The sequence below is a fragment of the Anser cygnoides genome, chromosome 1 (assembly GCF_040182565.1).
Source record: "Anser cygnoides isolate HZ-2024a breed goose chromosome 1, Taihu_goose_T2T_genome, whole genome shotgun sequence".
NCBI lineage: Eukaryota > Metazoa > Chordata > Aves > Anseriformes > Anatidae > Anser > Anser cygnoides.
The window spans coordinates 201,566,724-201,588,124 of record NC_089873.1 but is presented as its reverse complement, the minus strand read 5'-3'; the positions used below and the strand labels follow the sequence as shown (position 1 = coordinate 201,588,124).

General features: G+C 40.9%; 1 protein-coding gene across 10 annotated transcripts in view; it reads left to right on the top strand.

The window, feature by feature from the left end:
• The window catches only part of FAT3 (FAT atypical cadherin 3), a 420,625-nt gene that overhangs the window by 365,951 nt on the left and 33,273 nt on the right, over nt 1-21,401 (top strand). For all 10 annotated transcript variants that reach the window (XM_066989896.1, XM_066989902.1, XM_066989899.1 and 7 more), the window contains 6 exons: nt 148-285; nt 2,923-3,066; nt 3,611-3,808; nt 6,321-7,119; nt 17,053-17,187; nt 18,193-18,350. In XM_066989896.1, coding sequence (XP_066845997.1) covers nt 148-285; nt 2,923-3,066; nt 3,611-3,808; nt 6,321-7,119; nt 17,053-17,187; nt 18,193-18,350 — 1,572 coding nt within the window. The remainder of the gene's footprint in view (nt 1-147; nt 286-2,922; nt 3,067-3,610; nt 3,809-6,320; nt 7,120-17,052; nt 17,188-18,192; nt 18,351-21,401) is intronic.

Below are 21,401 nucleotides of genomic sequence, written 5' to 3'. Positions count from 1 at the left end.
TCGGTTTGATGCTGTGGTGCTGTGCTGTTCAGATATGACTACTCTGACAGAATACGGACTCCTACATTTTGGGTCGTTGAGCAGTTAATGGAGCATGCAAATGGTTTAATATTTATTTTGCTAATTTTCACTTTTCTCTCAAAAAAGTTGATAGCAGAAGATCTGGACAGTCCTTCCAATGGCCAGATTCATTTTTCCATAGTGAGTGGTGATCGAGACAATGAATTTTCGGTTGATCCTGGCTTGGGACTCGTGAAAGTTAAAAAGAAATTGGATAGAGAAAGGGTAAGACACGTGGGATTTCTTAACTTACAATGACTTACAGATGTGTATTGATTTCAACTCTGCTGCTAGCCAGTTGTGAAGAAGCTGCTTTTCATTCTGCAGCAATCAGCTTAAGATGCTCCAGCAGGTCTTCTTGCACTTCTTCCCACCCCAGCCCTATCCCCAATTGTATCTGCGAGCCAACTGCCCTGGAAGCGTTCCCATCCTGCACCAACACAACCGCTGAAGCCAGGTTGGGGAAAAAAAGCCACCCTGGATTTTTCCTGTAGTGCCACCGGCAGCTGTTGCTGTGTTAATGAGCTGCCTCCTCTCTCCTGCACGTGCATGCAGCGGTGTATGCAACGGACTGATTAGAGCGAGCTGCAGATTGTGGCACCAAGCACAGAGCCGAGACCTCAGACATTAATTAGCGCTCTGCAAAACATCTCACTGGGGAGGTGATGTTATGGAGTAGCCAGGCTGCACCGAAAGTGAAAGAGTGCTTCATTAAACGGCTTCTGCAGCTTTGTTTGCTCACCAGATTATTCATTCAGGGTGATTTATCACCATTTTGCCATAGCTAGCAATTAGCAGCTTTTAGGAAAAGAAAATAAATAAATAAATAAATGAATACAGTTGCCTGTGCTACTAGCAGGGCAGGAGAGTGCTACGTGACTTCAGAAGTCTCACAACACATGAAGAAATGCATGCCTCCTTCCCCCTAGCCATGCGTCTGGGGAAGCTGATTGCTATCCCCAGAATATGGGCTCAGCTGGAAGAGCTCTCTGCTGGAAGCAGAGCTACTGCGTAAAACAGAGGCAAATATCTTTTCTGTGTTATCACAAAGGCAGGATTAAATTGCCAGTGGCTGGTGGCAGGACGACTATACTGCAGACCGTCGAGGATACGGAAGTAATAATGGCTGTGCTTGTTGAATATTTGCTATTAGGTAGTTTTCTTATATGGCACAGGCTTAATTTCTTAGCATGATTGTGTTTGGTTTCTGCACTTGGCATAGCTACGAGATAGATGCATATAAGTCTGCATTCAGACACACACTTTCACCCTCACCAATCTGTGCGTGTTTAAGGCCAACTCTCAGATCTGCATTCTTCTAAGTTTCCCTCAGTTAAAGTGAGCTGTAATATTGTCTTTTCCTTTGCTTCCTTGGCACATTTCCTAGACACAAGTGTCTCTGACCTCGTCAGGGGAAATGATACATGATGCCCCATCTGCTGTAGATCCCCAAAGGCAGTGCTGACTCCCAGGTTTTAGCAGTTTAAGGAAACTCATTTCCAGAGCTCTAATCATGTACAAACCATGGCTGTTGCCATTTGCCTTTCTGGGATATGTGGAAATGAAAACAAACTTGCACAAAATTTGGGAAAGATCCCACAAAGGTGTCAATCCTGACTAGCAGTAAAAATTAAAGCTTGAAAGGGAAAAAAATTATTAATGCTCTGCCTCAGTTTCTTGACCTTCCATAGTTATGGGTTTTTCCTTCTGACTCTGTCACTACACACCCAGCAAATTGCACCCTTCCTCTTCCTTATAAACTATCTAAAAAACATTCCCTTTTTACTATTTTGGTCCTACAGCCCAGAAGATCCTCCTTGTTTCATACATTTAGTCTGTCCTCTTCCCTCCTACCCAAACAGCTTTGACCTTTGTGTCCTTTTGGATTTCCTCCCACCCTAAAAAAATTCCTTTGACTTTTCTTTGTTGCCCTGTATGGGGCCATGTTTTTCCCCTCCCCAGCCCCACGCCAAGAGGCTGGAGTGGGTGTTTTATCTGGCACGCAGGTCATCCTTTGTTCTCCACCCCTCTGAAGGCTTCACAGGCAGACGTGTCGGCAGCTCTCCCTGGGGAGCATGGAGCACTACACGAAGATGGTCCTAAGACAGGAGGCTGACATAAGGATGCAGTTCATAAAATCCAACTGTCATCCATAAACTGTGCATAGATCTCTTCCAAATCGTCATACACGCTCACACCTCACGCACGTGCACATCCATATGTAGAGGGCCCATGGCTGATGCAGCTTGTGGGATGCACTGAACAGCCCACGCTATGCTGAGTTGTTTGTGGCTGTTGCAAACAAGCAGGCTCAAAAATGCCCTTATCTTCTACTGAATGGTGGATAAGAGCCTGTTGCTACAGAGGATGTGCTGTCCCTGGTGATTCCAAATGTTTTTCAGTGTGTGTAAGCCAACTGTCTGTGAACTTTTGTTGGATCTCCATCACCACGTCAGAAACACTGTGTCAAATTGAGGCTTCCTTTAATAAGTAACATATATTATCCTGGAAACCACCCATAAAATAAATAGAATCAGGTCACATATCCCAGCTGACATCTAGGCTGAGTTTGGATATTATTCGTCATTTGTTTTTTTGTCTGTCCCTTTGTTTCAGGAATGCATCATCTAGCAAAGTTATTTTAATACAGTGAAGCTGTGTTAGGTTTATTGATAGCCTTATAAAATAGAGGTTGGGACACAGTCTGGCAATAAACAGGCTAATGTTATACAAAGGGCAGGGAAGGTAATGAGGCCAGACATCTTTCCTTAGAATATGGTAGGTGGTGCACTGGATGTAAAGAACATGAGTTAAAATTTAGGACCGCTTTCATGATGATTTAATATTTTCACCTTTTTGCAGATATCTGGTTATTCGTTAGTTATTCAGGCAAGAGACAGTGGCACCCCTCCTTTGTCTTCCTCTGTGACGGTCAACGTGGATATTTCTGATGTGAACGATAACAGCCCTGTATTTACTCCAGCTAACTATACAGCTGTAATTCAAGTAAGTTCATCCTGCACATCAAAACCTTCTCTGACTTTTAAAATGCAAAAGCATTTGGTTTCAGTTAAGCAGCTTTTGATGATTTATCTGCCAAAGATGTATCAAATGATCTTATTTAAAGGAAAGTATAAACACGTCTTTCTTGACTCTTTGGTAAGTTTCTGTTTGCCGAGACTCCTTAACCTCAGCATCTGTCGCACATTTTACTGTTCATCCCTGTTGCACCAGGATATGTACTCTGGCCTCCAAAATTCTGAGCTGGGATGAGTTTGCACTTCTCTGCGCCTTGCTCAGGGTATGAGCTGTAGTGGTTAGTCGGGCCTGATCAGACAGGGTATGATCGCTCCCCAGCAATGCAGTGGGTGCCTCCATCTCTGATACTGGTCCACAGGGTGCAGCAGTGCGAAATAAATGCCACGGTGAAATGGCATCTTGGCCAAAGCATTTACTTGTATATTCTTGATAGCGAAATGTGGTGTTTTATCATTGTGATGAGACGCATCATTTTAATCCTTTTCTTTATATGCTGTGTGTATGTGTAAAGGAAAATAAACCTGTGGGCACAAGCATTTTGCAGCTAGTAGTGACGGACAAAGACTCTTTTCACAATGGCCCCCCTTTTACCTTCACCATCCTCACTGGCAATGAAGAGGAGGAGTTTACGCTGGACCCTCATGGCGTCTTGAGATCTGCAGTCATCTTCAAGCACATGGTTGCAACCGAATATGTGCTCTGTGTGCAGGTATGCCTTGATTTTTTGTGTCTGCACAAAAGAAAAGACAGCCCTCATAGTGGCAGGTCGTGTGTACGTTGCCTGTAAGGGTTGGTTTTAATTGACTTTATTCTGTAAGTAAATACCATGCATTCCAGTTTACGTGTACACAATATAGTATATTTCCTTTGATGTCCTTAAACCCAATTTTGTATAAATATAAATAGGTAACCGGCCACCTTTCCAATTTTCTCCGCATGAAATGGATTTTCTGAGCAGCAGCTGTTATGATTTAAGATTTTCATCCTTTTTTTTTTCTGTAGCTACGAGAGGAAAATAAGCTAAAAAGCATTATATACATATAAATACACCACAGAACGAGTGACAGCAAAATATTGTTCTAGGAGGGAAAATCACTTCTGCTTTTAAGTCGTAAATTTAATCACAAATTTTTGGAAGCCTACCAAGAATTCATGAAATCACATTTCGAAGGTCAGCTTAGCTTTTAAAGAATGTAAAAAGAAGACATATAACAGTCAAGCTCAAACGTAGCTCTAGAGTCATTGTTGAGGAACTTTGTAACCAGGGTAATTTTGTTTACCAAAAACTATAAATCCAAGAGTAATTGGACCATGTTTTTCAGGTTTACCAGAGAAAATGTAATAGGGTTCAGTAAATATGCAAGTCTAGGGAATGAACTGCACCTTTTCATTGAAATGGGACACAGTCATATCATCTAAGTCTGAAAATGCAGTTTTCCTCAGCTTGCTGTACTGGAGTTAATTTCTCTAAATAGAGCATAACTGCTCCTTTATGAGTACTTTTAATACTGTTTGTAGCAGTAACAACCTCAGCTAGGTACAATCCAAAAAATGTAAGCTCTGTTGCTAATTAACAGTTCATATGAAAGTAATGTTTTACAGGTTTGCAATTTAATATTCTTGCAACCCATTTTTTGAGCCTTGTAGGAAATATATATATATGTGTGTGTGTATATATATATATATCTTTCATTCTTACCATGTCCTCATCCTAAAATATCCTCCTTTCAGGACAATTCACTAGCCAAAGTTCCAGTATAGCCAAAATTGGGCATGTAAATTACATTTAAGCAGCATCCTCAGCTGTATAGATCCAAGTATGTCATATAAATGAAATATTAGCTAGACCACAATCACTGAGATGCACCAAAATATTCAGAAAACCACGCAGTTGGATTGTGGAGGCCCAGTTCCTCCCAGTGCTATTTTCTTTAGGGATTTCTGCAGTGAAATCATATTTTATAGTTTTCTGTTGTGTATAGAACATAGAAATCTTTCTTTCCATTTCTATGTGCCAGATTGCTGCTTCCCCCTTTCCACCATCAGATTCCTCCTCTGTGTTATGTTTATTAAAAAGTAATGTTGAAACTAAAAGTGGAATGGAGATAATTTCTGCATGTATTCATGTCTGTATGTGTATGTGCACATCCACATAAAATCTTTTCTAAAATTCTCCATCAAGCATGGTTAGGAAGCATGATTTTTAGTGTCTCTGAGTTACTAATCCTTTCTTGGTAATGTCCATATTAGTACTGCCATCCTGCCTTTTTTTTTTCTTTTTGTCTGTAAATTTTCCTCTCCATGTCCAAATACAAAGTTATTTCAATATGTGCTACGTCTGTGCCCAGTGATGTTTCAGCCGTCTGTTCTCCTCTGAAGCAAATGAATGTGTGGAGTGGTTTATCTTAATACTGACTTCAATGAAGCATTTTTCTTTGTGCAGAAAAGGACACCGATTCAAGCTTGAGCACCTTTCTGTCAAGATGGCCTTGGGTTTTTTGTCATATTTGCTCTTTTACTCCCTATAAAAAAGTGCAAATGATGCTATCATATGTGCTCTGGGTCATGGAGTTGTCTGTCCAAGTGTAGTGCTTCTCTCATATTTTATCGTTAGGAGCAGCACAAGCACCCTATTTCACTTTTGGAGGATGATAAATTTTATTTATTTCAAGCACGGTTTTTGATTGCTTCAGGGAAAGTCACAGAGAGTGCTTGAGAAAAACTCTGAACTCCCGTGTATCCACATAAGCTAAGCAAAGTCTGAAACACTATGGAGCACACCAAGCAGCACAGAAACTGCTGCTGGTATTTCACTGGGCTGCAATGTCGTTTCCAGAGTAGAAGTGAGTCCAAACTCCATTTGCTGCAGAATATACCATATTCAAATAGCTCTGTTGTGAAGGGGGCAAGTGATAGCTGTGGGATCCTGGGAACATTTCAGTTTGAGTAATGAGACATAGTGCTGACACATTTCTCTCTGCAATCCACTTAGATAAGATATCTGTGCTTCCCTAAAGAGTTTGTAAGTTCCACTGCTAGAAATGGCTGAGACATTTCTTTACATATGTATTTTGCAAATGTGTTTGGGAAGTTCTTTTGAGAGGTCTTCAGAATTACTGATGCTGTGAAAATAAATATAGCAAAAAGTTATGGTTGTCAGCTGCATTATATGTGTGTTATATTTTGTTGGCTTATTTTTATTTTTTTTTTAATTATATTAGGCAAAGGACTCTGGGAAGCCTCAGCAGGTTTCCCACACCTATGTTCAGGTGAGGGTTATTGAAGAGAGTATTCACAAACCGACGGCCATTCCACTGGAGATTTTCATTGTCACCATAGAAGATGATTTTCCAGGCGGAGTCATTGGAAAAATTCACGCCACAGATCAGGACGTGTATGATGTCCTCACTTACACACTGAAATCAGAGCAGAAAAGTTTGTTCAAGGTTAACAGCCATGATGGGAAGATCATTGCCCTCGGAGGGCTCGATAATGGCAAGTATGTCCTGAATGTCTCTGTCAGTGATGGCCGGTTCCAGGTACCCATTGACGTTGTGGTCCACGTCGAGCAGTTGCTTCAAGAAATGCTGCAGAACACCGTCACCATTCGCTTTGAGAATGTTTCCCCGGAAGACTTTGTGGGCCTTCACATGCATGGGTTCCGGCGTACCTTGCGAAACGCAGTGCTCTCCCAAAAACAAGACAGCCTACACATCATCAGTATTCAGCCAGTGGCAGGCAACAATCAGCTTGACATGCTGTTTGCAGTTCAGATGCACAACGGTGGTTTCTATAAGCCTGCCTATTTGATTCAGAAGCTTACCAATGCAAGGAGACACTTGGAAAATGTGATACGTATTTCTGCTATCTTGGAAAAGAATTGCTCTGGACTGGATTGTCAGGAACAACACTGTGAGCAAAGTCTATCTATTGATTCACATTCCCTGATGACCTATAGCACAGCACGAATTAGTTTTGTGTGCCCCCGCTTTTACAGGAATGTGCGCTGCATGTGCAATGGTGAGTACCGCTCCCTCGTCCCCTCCCATCTTTACACATTATGCGATAGGATTGTTTTTATTCCTCTGATGCAGATTAGAAGGGGCATTTCAATTCAGCCCGTTAAAGCACGACTGGCTGATGTATTGTGGGAATTGATTTCTCAGGCTCAGGAAGAATTGTTCGTGTTTACTGATGTAAATGGAAGTTGATGAACTTTGGCCTTTTATGACAAAGACTGCTTTCCTGGAGGCTCCATAATCAGAGCCATCAACAAACTTCCAGGGGAGGGGAAGGAAGGGGAGAGGAAGGGATAAGAGAGGGAGTGATGTGGTTTCCCACTCAGTCTCCACCAACACCAGAATAAAGCTGTCATGTAGTCATAGTAGAATAGCCTGGTCTGCAGTGGTGCACCAGAAATGCCCAAGGAAAAGGACCCACGGTCTAAGCAATACAGGTGGAAAGACCTTTTCCAGTTCATTTTTGCAGAGAGGAGCAGAAACCAATGAAATAATTTACTGAGTAACTGAGAGCAAGCACTATTCCTGACCTTTAATGCTACAGTAGGTGACAGGGTGGTGTTTTTTTTTCTGGGTTTCAGACTGTTCCACATTTAGGTAGCGATTTTGCATGGGTATATATGACAAATAGACTCGAGAGCCAATCTTCCTTGTGATTCTGTACTTGGAGTACAACACCTCAGGCAGTTGTAATAATAGTTCTGTTTCTTTTGTTTGCCAAGCTATTTGCTCCTCATTCCACTTCATTTAAGAGCAGAGAAAAAAGCTGCTGTAAAATCAATACATCTAAGTCTCCCTCATCTTAAGCACACATGCAGACACACACACACACACAATTGTACAAGAATTCAGTAGCTGTGTCTCTCAATAGCCAGCCTTTGTCTCTGCAGCAGTCAGCAGGACTTCATGTCATACCATCGACTTCAGTGGGAATGAAAATAGGCCTTAATGCATAAAACTTAACCAGAAATCATTGTGTCCTGCAGCACATGAATAGTAATGCCTTAGGAGTTCAGCTCTGTAAAAATATCAGAATTCTCTATCTGCAGTGTTTTCATGTAGTCAAGAGCAGACTGTTTGGTCAATTTTTAAGTAATAGCGTTATAGGTTCTGAACAGATACATCTATTATAACAATACTTGGCTTTTTGTTACACATGAAAGGCTCTGAAATAAAAAGGGATTTTCACAGGTTTGAAAGGGACAATGCTGCAATATCCTCCAGCTGAGTCCTGGAGCCAATGCAGGAGCATTGTCTGCAAAACACTTTTATATTCTCTAAGTCATAGCTTTGTCTCATTTATGTACCAAGAAATCACAAATCCTCATCTCCATAGGGATGGTGATAGCCCTCACTGTGACAGAAATTGTTTTTCTGGCAGCCAAGATTTTCACTGTGTATAACTTCATTTCACTACTTATTAAAGTCAGTAATGATGTATATTCCTTTCAGAAGCTAATAGTGAGTGGATGTGCCTCATAATCTATTAGTTTAGGTCCAAAAAAAGGGCTTTACAATACAGAACAGTTCTGATCCAGCAGCTCTCCCCTTCCTCCTCTCTGCTCAGCAAGTTTGCACTGGAAACACAAAAAATCAGCTAGGACAGTGATTTCTAATTTTTTCTGTCATGTACCAATCAATCCTCAAAAAGTTCAGGGAGTGTATGGATAGGACAAGGGGGAATGGCTTTAAACTACAAGAGGGTAGGTTTAGATTAGATATAAAGAGGAAATTCTTTACTGTGAGGGTGATGAGGCCTTGGCACAGGCTGCCCAGAGAAGCTGTGGATGCCCCATCCCTGAGGGTGTTCAAGTCAGGCTGGACGGGGCTTTGGGCAGCCTGGTGTGGTGGGAGGTGTCCCTGCACATGGCAGGGGGGTCAGAACTAAGATGATCTTTAAGGTCCCTTCCAACCGAAACCATCCTGTGGATCTAAGTATTGCAGGCTGCCAAAATTACCGTCTGTGGTCCATAGCCTTTGGACCGTCTATCATGGCTGTGAAGACTGCTGTTGAGAACAGTTGGTGCAGATATTTCCTTGTCCAGCTGGGAAGCTGGATGGGTCCCACAGCTCTTATTCAAGCTGCTAGGTGCAGATTTCCCATGTTGATCCAGAATCCTTAGCGTGGGCTTGTACATCTCAAGTCCACCATCCAAACTGTAACAGAAATTCGTCCAGAGCCGCTGATTTAAATATATAGGTCACCAGATAGGTGATCTATAGGTGCCTATTACTTGTGCAGAAATAAGAGACCTTGTTAGGAATTAAAAAAACTCATGCTTTGCCCTTCTCCACATTACTTAATGTGTCATCCTCTTCTAATGCTTTTAATTAAAGGAGCCACAAGAAATGTCTTGCTGTTTAGGTAAATACACAGATACATCACTTTGTTTAGTCCCTTAGGAGGTTAACAGGCTTCTGAGGATATATTAATTAGAGAACTTGAGTATGGCGCTACTCTCACGAATACTAAGGTCTAGGCTCAGTAAGAGTTAGAAAAATCCAAATACTTCCTTTGATCAGAAAAATCCAAATATTTCCTTTGATCCTTTGTACATGGACATAAATGCAGCAAACCAGAAAAAAAGAGCACAGAATAGCAGAATAAATCTATCATACCTCCTTTTACAAGACAGCATTAGCAAGATACTATCAATATAATAAAAGCATTATACTTCCTTTGTTACTAGGATAGTTTAATGACCCAGTCCAGTAAATATTAATAGCTTGAAATATGACAAGCCCATTAAAATATCGCATATGTTTTCAGTGGTCTGATTCAATTATGACCCAGAAAGCTTGAGTTTGAGCTAATTCACTCATTCTTGAAATATGTATCATACTTGGAGTGTTTTTCCCACTGGCAGATGTCACAGATATGCACAATTTATGCATGCCAGCTGTGCATAACTTACCTAGATTACCTTTGTGAGCAGAGTTATCTAACATTAAAATGCAGGGAGACTGTAAAGCAGGCAATGTGTGAACTTCTAAGGATCAGGAGCTCAGTTCTAGAAGAATAAGTTCGAAAGTTCAGCTGTATCAATCAAAGCTTTTAAAATCAATAAAATTGAACGATTTTTTTTTTTCCAGTAACAGGCTGTCTCCTTAGATTTCTGGCTCTTCTGCTTGTGTTTATATGAAAAATACAGTAACAAACTGGGGTTTGTTTCAGTGGGGCTACAGGGGCTATGCAATTGCCAATCACATGACATAAGGCATGCAAACATTTGTCAGTGCTTGTGGGAAATAAAGATAGGACAACCAGAATAAATATATATATAATAAATAGTTCTCATGACATTCTCATTTTTCAGAAGCAGAAATCTATTTCACTTTTTCTGTTTGTTTTTTTTTTTTTTTCATGTGGCAAAGTAATTCTTTTGTGTTAAGACAAATAAGCAGGAAGGAAGCAGGTTTTGTTGGGTCTACTTTGCTATAGTGGATGGCTCCGTGTTATAACCTTACAAAAGTGAGGTTCCATTAATATGGGAGAAGGCTTGATTGAAATTATCTTGACAAATGTGGGTATATATCTACATGTGAGCTGGTCACTCCAGGCCTCATTTCCAGACAGTGGAAAGAATGAGGTATTTTTAATGATGTGATACATCTCTCCCTGGATGTCTAAAATCAGTCAGATGAATCATGCCCTAAAGTTAGATGAGATGAATTCCATTTCAAGTGTTTAATATGGTTCTGGCTTAATAGTTTGAAAGAATTTTTCTAATAGACCCAGAAGTGTTTAGTGAAAGTGCAGACACTCACATCTATGTTATTTAATCAAGAGAATAGCAGTCTTGGACCACTCATGAAACCAGGCAATTCAAACTTTTATGAAGCCACTTCTAGCATCTTGTGAATGTTCTCACAAAAGGAAATCATAGACTGTGATGCATTATAAGATCTGTTATTTATCTAGGACCTAATCTTAAATGGTGGTTTGTTCCTCAGTTCCTCAGAGCACACACCGCCTCTTAAAGAGTCCTGAACGTTTTGCAGTATTGGGCATAAGGAACCCAAATTCTTGTCTGTACAACTCCAGTCCTAATACCAGGATCCTGAGCAACATATGCTCTTCCCATTTCCAGGAAGCTAACACATACTAATGCCTCTTGACGTGCCCTGGCAAGAGAGCCAGGAAAAGTAAAGAAAAAGATGTCCTGTCTGTGCTTGGGAACAAAGAACTGCATTTGAAAGATTTGATTAATTTGGTTACAGTCCTTTTAACATTACACTTATGTAAGTGGAGATGTTTCTCCCTGAGAATATTCCCTATTTTAAGACCTATGCTGATAATGCAGGATCTCCTATGAAACCCAGGAGAGCTGAAGCATGAGGTGGGGACCTGAGTGTAGAATCAGGAAGAGTGGAAATCGTTGTCTATCACCTAGGTCTTAAGGGAAGCTGTTACCAAGTAGTGGATGGAGTAGGCCAAACTGCCATTCTTCTAAAACTGGAAGAGAAACTGAATCATTGGGACATACTGTGCATTAGGACATACTTAGAACATACTGTGAGTGTTTTCTGGGGGCTCTCAAGCTAACTGAAACCCATGCTTGGCCTGTGCAGAACCAAGTTTGTGGTATATGCATTTATATGTGTACTGTAATCATTGCTTACAATACCTGGTCACTGTGCTCCAAAAATAAAAGCAAATTGAAGCTAAACAAGCATAGTCTTCTTCAACAGAAGCTAACCAAGTCAACCCAAGTATCATGGGTTGACTGTCTTCCCTCTTCACTTGTGGTAGTTTCACACCACAGCAGCAAAACTCCAATACGCTACTTTCTCACTCCCCCTCCTCAAAGGAACAAGAGGAGAAAATATGATGATAAAAAAGGCTCGTGGCTTGGGAAAAGGACAGGGACATCACTCACCAGTTGCCATCGCAAGCGAAACATACGCAGCTTAGGGAGATTAATATAATCTATTGCCTGTTGCTAACAAGCTAGATCAGTGAGAAATAAAAGCAAACTAAAAACACCTTCCCTCCATCCACCCTCTTCCACCTCCTCCCCCTGAGCAGCGCAAGGGAACGGGCGATGGGGGCTGCGGTCAGTCCCTGACGCTTCGTCTCCGCCGCTCCTTCACGGTCACTCTCTGCCCCTGCTCCCCGTGGGGTCCCTCCCACGGGATGCCGTCCTTCCCGAACTGAGCCTGGGGGGCTGCCCACAGGCTGCAGCTCTTCCAGAACTGCTCCCACACGGCTCCGTACCACGGGGTCCATCCCCCAGGAGCAAACTGCTCCAGCACGGGTCCCCCACGGGCGGCAGCTCCCCCCAGACCCCCTGCTCCTGCGTGGGCTCCTCTCCACGGGCTGCAGCTCCGGCCCGGGGCCTGCTCCTGCGGGGGCTCTCCATGGGCCGCAGCCTCCTCCAGGCCACATCCACCTGCTCCACCGGGGGCTCCTCCACGGGCTGCAGCGTGGAGATCTGCTCCGTGTGGGACCCGTGGGCTGCAGGGGGACAGCCTGCTCCACCAGGGGCCTCTCCACGGGCCGCAGGGGAACTTGTGCTGCGTGCCTGGAGCACCTCCTGCCCTCCTGCTGCACTCACCTTGGGGGCTGCAGGGATGGTTCTCACTCCTCACTCTCCCAGCTGCTGTAGCACAACAGTTTATTTTTTTTCTTTCCTTCAATCTGCTCTCCCAGAGGCCCACCCAGCATTGCTCATGGCTCAGCTCTGGCCAGCAGCGGATCCCTTTGGAGCCGTCTGGAGCTGGCTCTGATCTGACCTGGGGCAGCTGCTGGGCTCTTCTCACAGAGGCCACCTCTGCAGCCCCTTGCTATCAAACCCTTGCCGTGTAAGCCCAACGCATTCCACCACCTGCCTCTGTGAGAAACATATTTAAGTTGTCATTAAAACAGACATTCATAAACATTCATCACATAAACTTCACTTATATCAACAACAAAAAAAAATTCCCCACACCAAATCAACATAACATCATCACAACAGCAACAAAGGTGGACAGTTTATACAGTCTTTGTCCCTCCCCCACATTACAACACGAGTTCTCTACAGTTATTGCACTCTCCAACCATGTCCAGTCCGTGTTTTGTCCATTACCTCTAACAGTTATCACCCTTATCTCAAATTCCTCAAGCCCAAGGTTGGGCCACCTCTGCAACCTGCCCCTGCTACCAAAACATTGCCACATAAACCCAATACATCACTAAAATAATCATTAGATTGTTTTAAAAGTAGCAGATGGGAACTTCCCTATATTTGCCTTCTGGGACTGACCTTCAGAGTCACCTTTCCAGCTTTTTTTCTGCAAATGAGAGAAATAGGCTAATACTGAATATATATTTATATTCCAAGAGATTCAGGAGAGTGGGCTTATAAAAACACACCAAGTACCTCAAGGCTCAAGTTAACATTGATGAAGCACTCAATTTAAAAAATATGTTTACATTCCTGGAAGTGATCCTTCTTTGGGTGTACAGTAATTAAATAAATGTCTCATTTTGATATGTTTTCTTCCTCAGTATACTAGTAGGGAGACTGTAATATTTTTAGCTTGATTCAGAGAATTAAACTGAAGATGAACTGTCAGAATCAGGTGGGCCTATTCCACCTTCCCTGCCATGCTCTGGTTGACACTATCCCTTATGTCTCTGGGATATCCTGTAGAGAACAGCTCTATTAATACTAATGTGAGTTTCAAGAGAATACCATGGGTTTTCTGGACTTGCGTACAGAAAAAAAAAAAAAAAAAAAAAAAAGAGATCAATTCAAATCCATATTTCTTGAATCTCTATTGAATGGTAAATAGACTGTTCTTTGGAGTGGAAATGCAACATTAGAATAATTTTATTTAAACTCAGGCTGTAAATCTTTGATGTGGACAAAGCACCCTTGAACGATTTCACAATTTTGCTTCACACAGTTGTGAAATCAGCCTGAAAATGCACGTTAGCTAGGGCAAAGCAATAATACAGATTTGTAACTTATGTACTTATAACCATACAGACAGGCACAAAGCATTTATTCTCCCAAGTCTGAATATTTTAAAACTTTTGTGACAGCTATGAAATCCTGCTGCAGCAGGATGAATAAAAAGTTGATTTTCTTGTAGCTTAGCAGAAGAACTATTCTTGGCCTGCCAGGATAAGCAGTTCTTTAGTGTATCTGCAGTTATACTAAACACATTAGATCCTTTCCATATATTTTTTGACTGTGGAAAGATGACTCCCAAGTACAAATCAGAGCTTGAATCAGCTAAAAAACTGGCAGAGATGGTTAACAAAGTAACCTATTGCTTTATTGCTTCATGTCAAAGATGCAGTCATAGGTTAGGGGTTGTGAAAATTTGTGGAGCCATATTCAAGAATCTCTGTGTCCCTTTCTTCTCCACACCAACAAGCTGTGGGGCCTTTGTCCAAATGACTTATCTGTCAGCTATGAAGAAGTTCGTTTGAATTACAGCTTCACATAAGGTTTAAGTGTGTTCAGGGAAGAGAGAATCTATGCACACAGCAGAGTTCTGTGTATTTGTCACATAAGAATAAATTAAATTAGCCTACGGAGCCAAGTAGAACATACAAGCCAGCATACAGATATTTAACCACACAATATAATTTCAGAAGTAATTGTTACTTGTTATTGAATTCCAGAGAACTGGTTAAAAAATAAGCAATAAACATATTCGTGGTTAAATTCTGTAGAACTTATATTTGAATAGAATATAATTCTGCGATGCAGAAACTAACATTTGTTTCTTGATAGTATGAGACTTAAAGTGTGACTGTATATTGCAGCTGTTATTCCTGCTAATGTTACTTACTAAACTGATTAATAAAGATTGCCATGCATCATTTTCTAACAGTGCTACAGGCAGTACTGTAAATCGTTTACTGCATAGACCTCTCAAACAAATGTTTGACAAAGGAGGGGAAGATGTTAAAGATTAAATTGACTGTGCTGTACATCAAGCAAGACATTTACAGTCCTTGCCATATTTGTAGTCAGCCCATGTCCACTTTGAAACCTGCAGCGGTAATTTTTCTTTTTCCAGAAAATACTTACAGTACCAGGTAATTTCAGCTGTGCTTGGTATGAGCTCTGCTTGGCTTGTACTAAAGTGTGAGAGCAATAAGATTCTTTCTTTCATTGCTTTAGGGATTTATTCTATGACAGGTTGATTTATTCCTTTATAAATTGTAAATAAAATACATGTGCTCAAAAAATAAAGTAGTATTTGAATATGACTAAGGTTCTACAATAACCAAGAACTGCCAATATTCAGAAAGTGATGGGTAGGAAGGTGCTGGCTTTTTATCATTAATATCATCACCTGTACCTATTACTCGAGGTAAATGAATTTGATAGGCAAAAAAAAAAAAAAAAGAGAAGCCAGTCCATTCCCAGTAACTGGCTCTCTCTCAGTTCAAGCCCTGGCTGTAAATCAATAGAAGCAAGGACGGGAATGCCTTTTCCTGCAGTTGAAAGTGTGTAACTTCATAGCAGTTGCACACAGACATCCAGAGGTAGAAGCTGACCCTGCATGTACTAAATTCTTTATTACAACCAGCAAAAGGCTAACTGTTGAGAAATTCATGTAATCCTGAGAATTCATAAATTGAGCATGAACAGTTGTATTGTGTTTTGCATACTGTCGGTAGTGCTTGCAAAAATGTTAAGATTAGAGCAATTGAAACATATATTTAGACACTTTGAAAAAGTTAGATAGAAGTTCTATCCAAGAAGTTTGACATTGGCAGGCTTTAAAGTAAGCCCCTGAGATACTCAGCATGTTACACGTTAAAAATTTAGGAGGCTTCAAAGAACCATAATGAAATTGTGTCACATGATAGTATTCTAAGTGAATTTAAAAAACAGTATTCATCTGTCTCTTCATATTACTTCTATTTTGAAGTTAGTAGTAGTTTTGAATTCACCTTTTCTTGAGCAAAATTATATTCCATACTACTAAAAACATATAAGGAAAGAGCTGACAGCAGCATTCAAACTAATTCTATCCAAATTACACTCTCCCCAAAATATAAAAGAGCATGAATATTTTGCCCAATTTGTAGTCATGAATTGCAACTAACTAAATAGTTAGTTGCATGGTTTCTTTGCAATGGTTTCTTTCCTCACTTAGGCAATATCAGGAAATACAGTCACTGTATTTTTTATTTTCAAAATTTCTTTGCATTTTTAGTGTCCAAGGCAAGTAATCCTCTTTTGCTGTTTTTTGTGTGTGTGTGTGTGTTTGTTTATTTGTTGTTTTGTTTTGTTTTTTTTTTGGCCTGGACATACGGAGTTTCGTGTGCAACAGAAGTTCTGTAGTCACAACCACAAGAAAGGAGGATAGGCTTTTGACACCCTGGGCAAGGTGTGCAATAGGATGTGAGGTCTCGGAAAAGCCAGGAGGAACATGAGGACAGAGCAGATCTGCCTGTGCCTTGTGCTCAGCCTGCGAGTGTGCCCTGTGCAGTACAAAGATGAAGAGTTCAGCTGTCATTCCATAGCCAGGGAATTGTTTTTTTATTTTGTCTCCCAGGGAACTCTACTTCTGTAAATTTGCTTCACGTGGGCATGCTTGGGCAAAAGGATTGTGTAACTTGAAGTTGTTTGTTTTCTGGTAGCCCTAAATTCCCTGTACAAGAGGCTTTGTGAATAAATGACTGGCCTGAGCATCACAACACCACTGTATATCCAGTCACTGCTAAAAATAGCCAATTTTCATACTATTTTGTCATAGGTTTTAGTGCATCCTTTGAAAAATCATAACAGTATTTTGCTAAGTACTTGTCTGCAGGGCATCTCTTCCTGAAATATTTTTTTATTATTATTATTATTGTTAAGCCGTGCTTGGCTTGTACTGAAGAGCAAGATCAATAATTGTCTTTCTTTTATTAGTTCTGTATTGCTAAAGATCATGTTTTACACTGTGTCCTTGACAGTATTTTAACTTATTGCAGGAGGACTGTGCCCAGGGTCTAACGATCCCTGTCTGGAGAAGCCGTGTCCAGGGGACATGCAGTGTGTGGGGTATGAAGCTAACCGGAGACCATTCATCTGCCAATGCCCACCTGGAAAGCTTGGCGAATGCTCAGGTGCACGTCACAGCGGTAAAGGGGGATATACTTGAACAAAAAAGGGCTGTTGTTCTCATTTTGTAGGTAGAGGTGCCACTCAGGTCAACAGAAGATCTACTGTTTAACACTTCTCAGCACTGGCACTTGGTCTATCTGTTCATAAGCCCTGGAAAACAATTGGCTTTATAGCTACGGGACTGTATGAAGACCATGATCAAGTTTCTGTTGGGAAATTCCTACTGACTGGGTTGAATCCCAGATCATTAAAACAGGCTGCTGAGTAAACATGACTTTTCCTAGAGACTGTTATGCTAGATGCTTTCCTGCCATGGGCAAAGCTCTATAATAAACTCCTGCTTGCAATTTAGATCACCAAAATTACAGTCTTTACTAATGAAAACACTACAGCATCCCAAAAAGAAACTTCCAGGACATTTGTTAGTTCTCTGCGGCTGTGTTGTTCCCTTGGATACAAAGAGAGTGGTAGGGAGCCCATGAAGTGGAGCTTTCCATTTACTCCAGTCAGTCCAAGGCTGCGTGATGTTTTCTTGAAAAAAGCGCAGCAGATACTGAGTTTTTTCACAGTGGTCCTGGGCAGTGGTTGCAGGGAATTAACTGTACAGGTTTGGCTGCCATCTGCCCACACCTGACTTTATACCCATAACTCAACTCCCTGATGTACAAGCATGGTTGTCTTTAACTCTCTCTTTCACTAGTGAGGAGAGAGAGGTGTGACCAGGGGTAGATAACCTTAAAAATGCTGAACACTTGGAGAAAACCCTCTTTTTTTTTATAAGTGTGGAGAAATAGACCTTTCCCCCATCCACTGAAAAATAATTTCCTGAAAAATTACCATATATATTTGTAGTAGGTGCAAGCTTTTATTCCCATCAAGGTTGGGTCTTATTTACAAGTTTCATCCTAAACTAATTCTCATTTGCTGTAATAAATTAGCTTGACAGTTAAGGAATTATTTCATGTGTCACTAAAAGAACATGTGTGTTTTCAAAATGGTTATTTCAGGCCACACTTCCCTTAGCTTTGCTGGGAATAGTTACATTAAATACCGTGTTTCTGAAAATAGCAAGAAAGAGGAATTCAAGTTGGCTCTACGTCTGCGAACTCTGCAAAGCAATGGGATTATAATGTACACCAGAGCGAATCCCTGTATAATTCTGAAGGTAATTAAAATAACTTATCTTTTCTGCAGTTCTTTTTCTTGATTATATGTTTTCTGTTGGCTCTTGATTTGGGGAATGTTGCTCTCATTTCAGCTGTAGATTTAGAAGATGAAGTCTGATCTGTTTGTTGCTAACAGGGAAAAAACAGCAATTTCGACAATGGCAGCAACAACAACAATCAAAAAAGCAGCTTGTTAGTGGTACTTTACTTGGAAAATGCTCTATTGGGTGCTGTTCATTATGAGAATATTATATGTGTCTGTATGCAGGAGCCAATCTGCACAAGATGTAAGATTTGGCCATTTATATGACCATATAGTCAAAACAATGCATGCTGAAATAGCTGCTCTTCCCCTGTGTCCATGACTGTGGTTAGAGAATATGCCATTTCTGTTGTCAAGTTAATTCCAGAAACTGACTGCTTAGAACATGTCTCCTACTGAATATGTAGATTTTTACCTTCTGTGAATTAAAATTATTTGTCAGAGAGGCATGAGGTAGCTGGAGATTGATAGCTGATCAGTATTTAATTAATAAGCTCTCCATGCATTTTCATTCTTTGTTGAGTTGGTTTTTTTTTGAATGGCAAATATCTGCTGGATGGAAAGGGAAGGATGGGCTCATCCAAGAGCCTGTGTGTGTAGTATTTCTGCTAGAGCCTCTAGAGTACAAAACGAAAATGCTGACTTTCGTAACTCAGCCATGTCCTGTAATTCAGCAGTGGAAGAGATGGCACAGAGCCTTTTGTGTCTGTATTTACAATCTTCAGATCACTTTCGGCTGAATGCTTAGGTAAGGTTAAAATTGCTAGATGAGTTATTATTAATGGGCAACAAATGATTTTATAGCTGTTGGACTGAAATATTTCATCAGCAGGAGTATTGTCTTTCATTCTCTGGGAACTCTCAGCAGTGCTGAGATTTGTATGAGACAATTAAGGTCTGCTTTGAGACATGTAGAAAGGCACTGTTTGAACCTTTTAATATACTTTTTGTTAATAAAAAAAAAAAAAGCTGAAAGGTTGAAGATCTTTTTTGAAGCCTTCAGTGTGGTTGCTCTTAGTATATATCAGTAAGGAATGTTGCAATTTAGTTTTGAAAAATGCTTAGGAAAAAAACAAATGGCCCTGGTGAAAGGTGCCACTTGAAAATGGTAGTAGATGATACAGAAGCAGACTGAAATGGTGTTAGAATGTTTATAGGAGAATTTATTTTTTTAGAGTTTAGTGTATAAAACTGTAGTGATTAGGGAGTCCAACAGGTCAGGACGATGGTGTTTTAAATCATGCCTGTGATAACATTTCATTTCAAATATTACAAAAGAGTGGAATCTGCAGTGCAAGTATACCATCTACTTTTCCACATAATTATTTTAAGTGAGTAGATTATTACAATTTTTGTTATCGTTGTTATTATTCCTAGTTTTACGGAAGGCATGGTTGGAAGTAAAAAGCACTAACCCTTGCTTTGGTGATAGGAAAAGGTATTTTCACAGGGAAATCCAATCTGTACTGCAGTTCAGCAGGGCTTTGGTCAGGGAAGTAACCCCTGAGCCCCAGGTATCCCACCCAGGCTTTAGGAGAAAGCATGCCCAGAATCACAGTTGCTCCAGTTAAGCCAGCCACTTAAGCCTACTCAGGAACCAGACATGCCATGAAGCTCATTTGACAGTATTCTGGGAATAAACCTAGCTGCAGTGATTAAATCCTGCCATTGCTCCTTCATTCGCCTGCTACCTCTGTCCCTACAACTTGGGTAGTGCTTCTGCTGCAAAATGGGAGATGTGTTGATGCTAATGGACTGAGCTCAGGCTGCTCTCCTTCTGGAGAAGTTCGATAATCTTTGGGTTGTAGGTAATTGAATGGAAACCTCCGGATGAAGCTGTACAATTTTGCAGCCAAAAGTGAAAAATTCATGATGTTACGTAAGAATAAGTAAGAGAACCCCTCGTGGCAGTGGTCTGGGTTGGGTTCTTAGTTCTGGGTTAGGAATTTAGTGGTTTTGGCCATGGTTTCCCACAATCACTTAATCATTTTGCTTTGAAAGGTACTGGGAAGAAAAAATGATAATTGAAGGAGCAGTGACAAGAGCAGTGGGTGTTCTGCTCATGTCTCAGAGGCCAATCTCAGGGTCATGCTTTTATTTTTTTTTTTATTTTTTTTCTTCCTAGCTGCAAGGAAGGGTTTCCAGATCTGAATCCATCTCATGACACTTAATACAGATCTTTGGACCCCTCACGTGTCTGATGGGCGAGGTCCAGGGTCATGTACACAGTGCTAAGATGCAAGGGTGCCACTATCTCCAATGGATCAGGCAGGGAATGACACAGGGAATTCCCCTCCTAGAGTCTAACACCTTGCTTTTCATCTTTTAGGTAGGGCAGAATTTACTGTTGAAGTAAGCCCTTTTCCCAGATCTGTCCCTTGGATTCTCTTAGCACAAGGTTTAAAGGAAAGAAAAGCATTACATTTGATGTGGTTTTGGAGATGTGGTATTACTTAAAAGGTCAGGAATTCCTAATTTTGTTCGTGAAGCTCGTTTAGCAGAGGAGCATCAGACTAAGGTCTCACAAAGGTGCTTTATGGTAGACAAGTGGCATTCTGCTCAAGGGATGTAGCCATAGCAGGACTCTTCAAGGATAGCAACTGACTCATGAACTGCACTTTGGGGACCCCTTACTCCCATGTCTTCAGGTAAGTTACCCTTAGACTTTCCAAGCTTATATGTTTTCATTTGTAATCCAGAGGTTAAGCTTTCTTTTTTTTTTTTTTTTCTTTTAACCAAGTACGTATGTTGTGAGATAGGGAGGCTCTCAGAAACGAGGCCATTGAGTAGATTAATTAGAGGTCTATAAATGTGAAGTTGTTATCATTTGAGCATTGCTTTCAATTAAATTAAACATGAGGAGAAGCTTTCCAAATAGAGGATAAAGGATGGGATCCTGTGCTCTTTTGAGCACCCTGGCACCACTCCAGCAAAGCACTTAATCACTTGCTTAACTTCCTGTATTTGAAGGCAATTGGAACTGCTCACGTAACTTAATTTTAAGCAT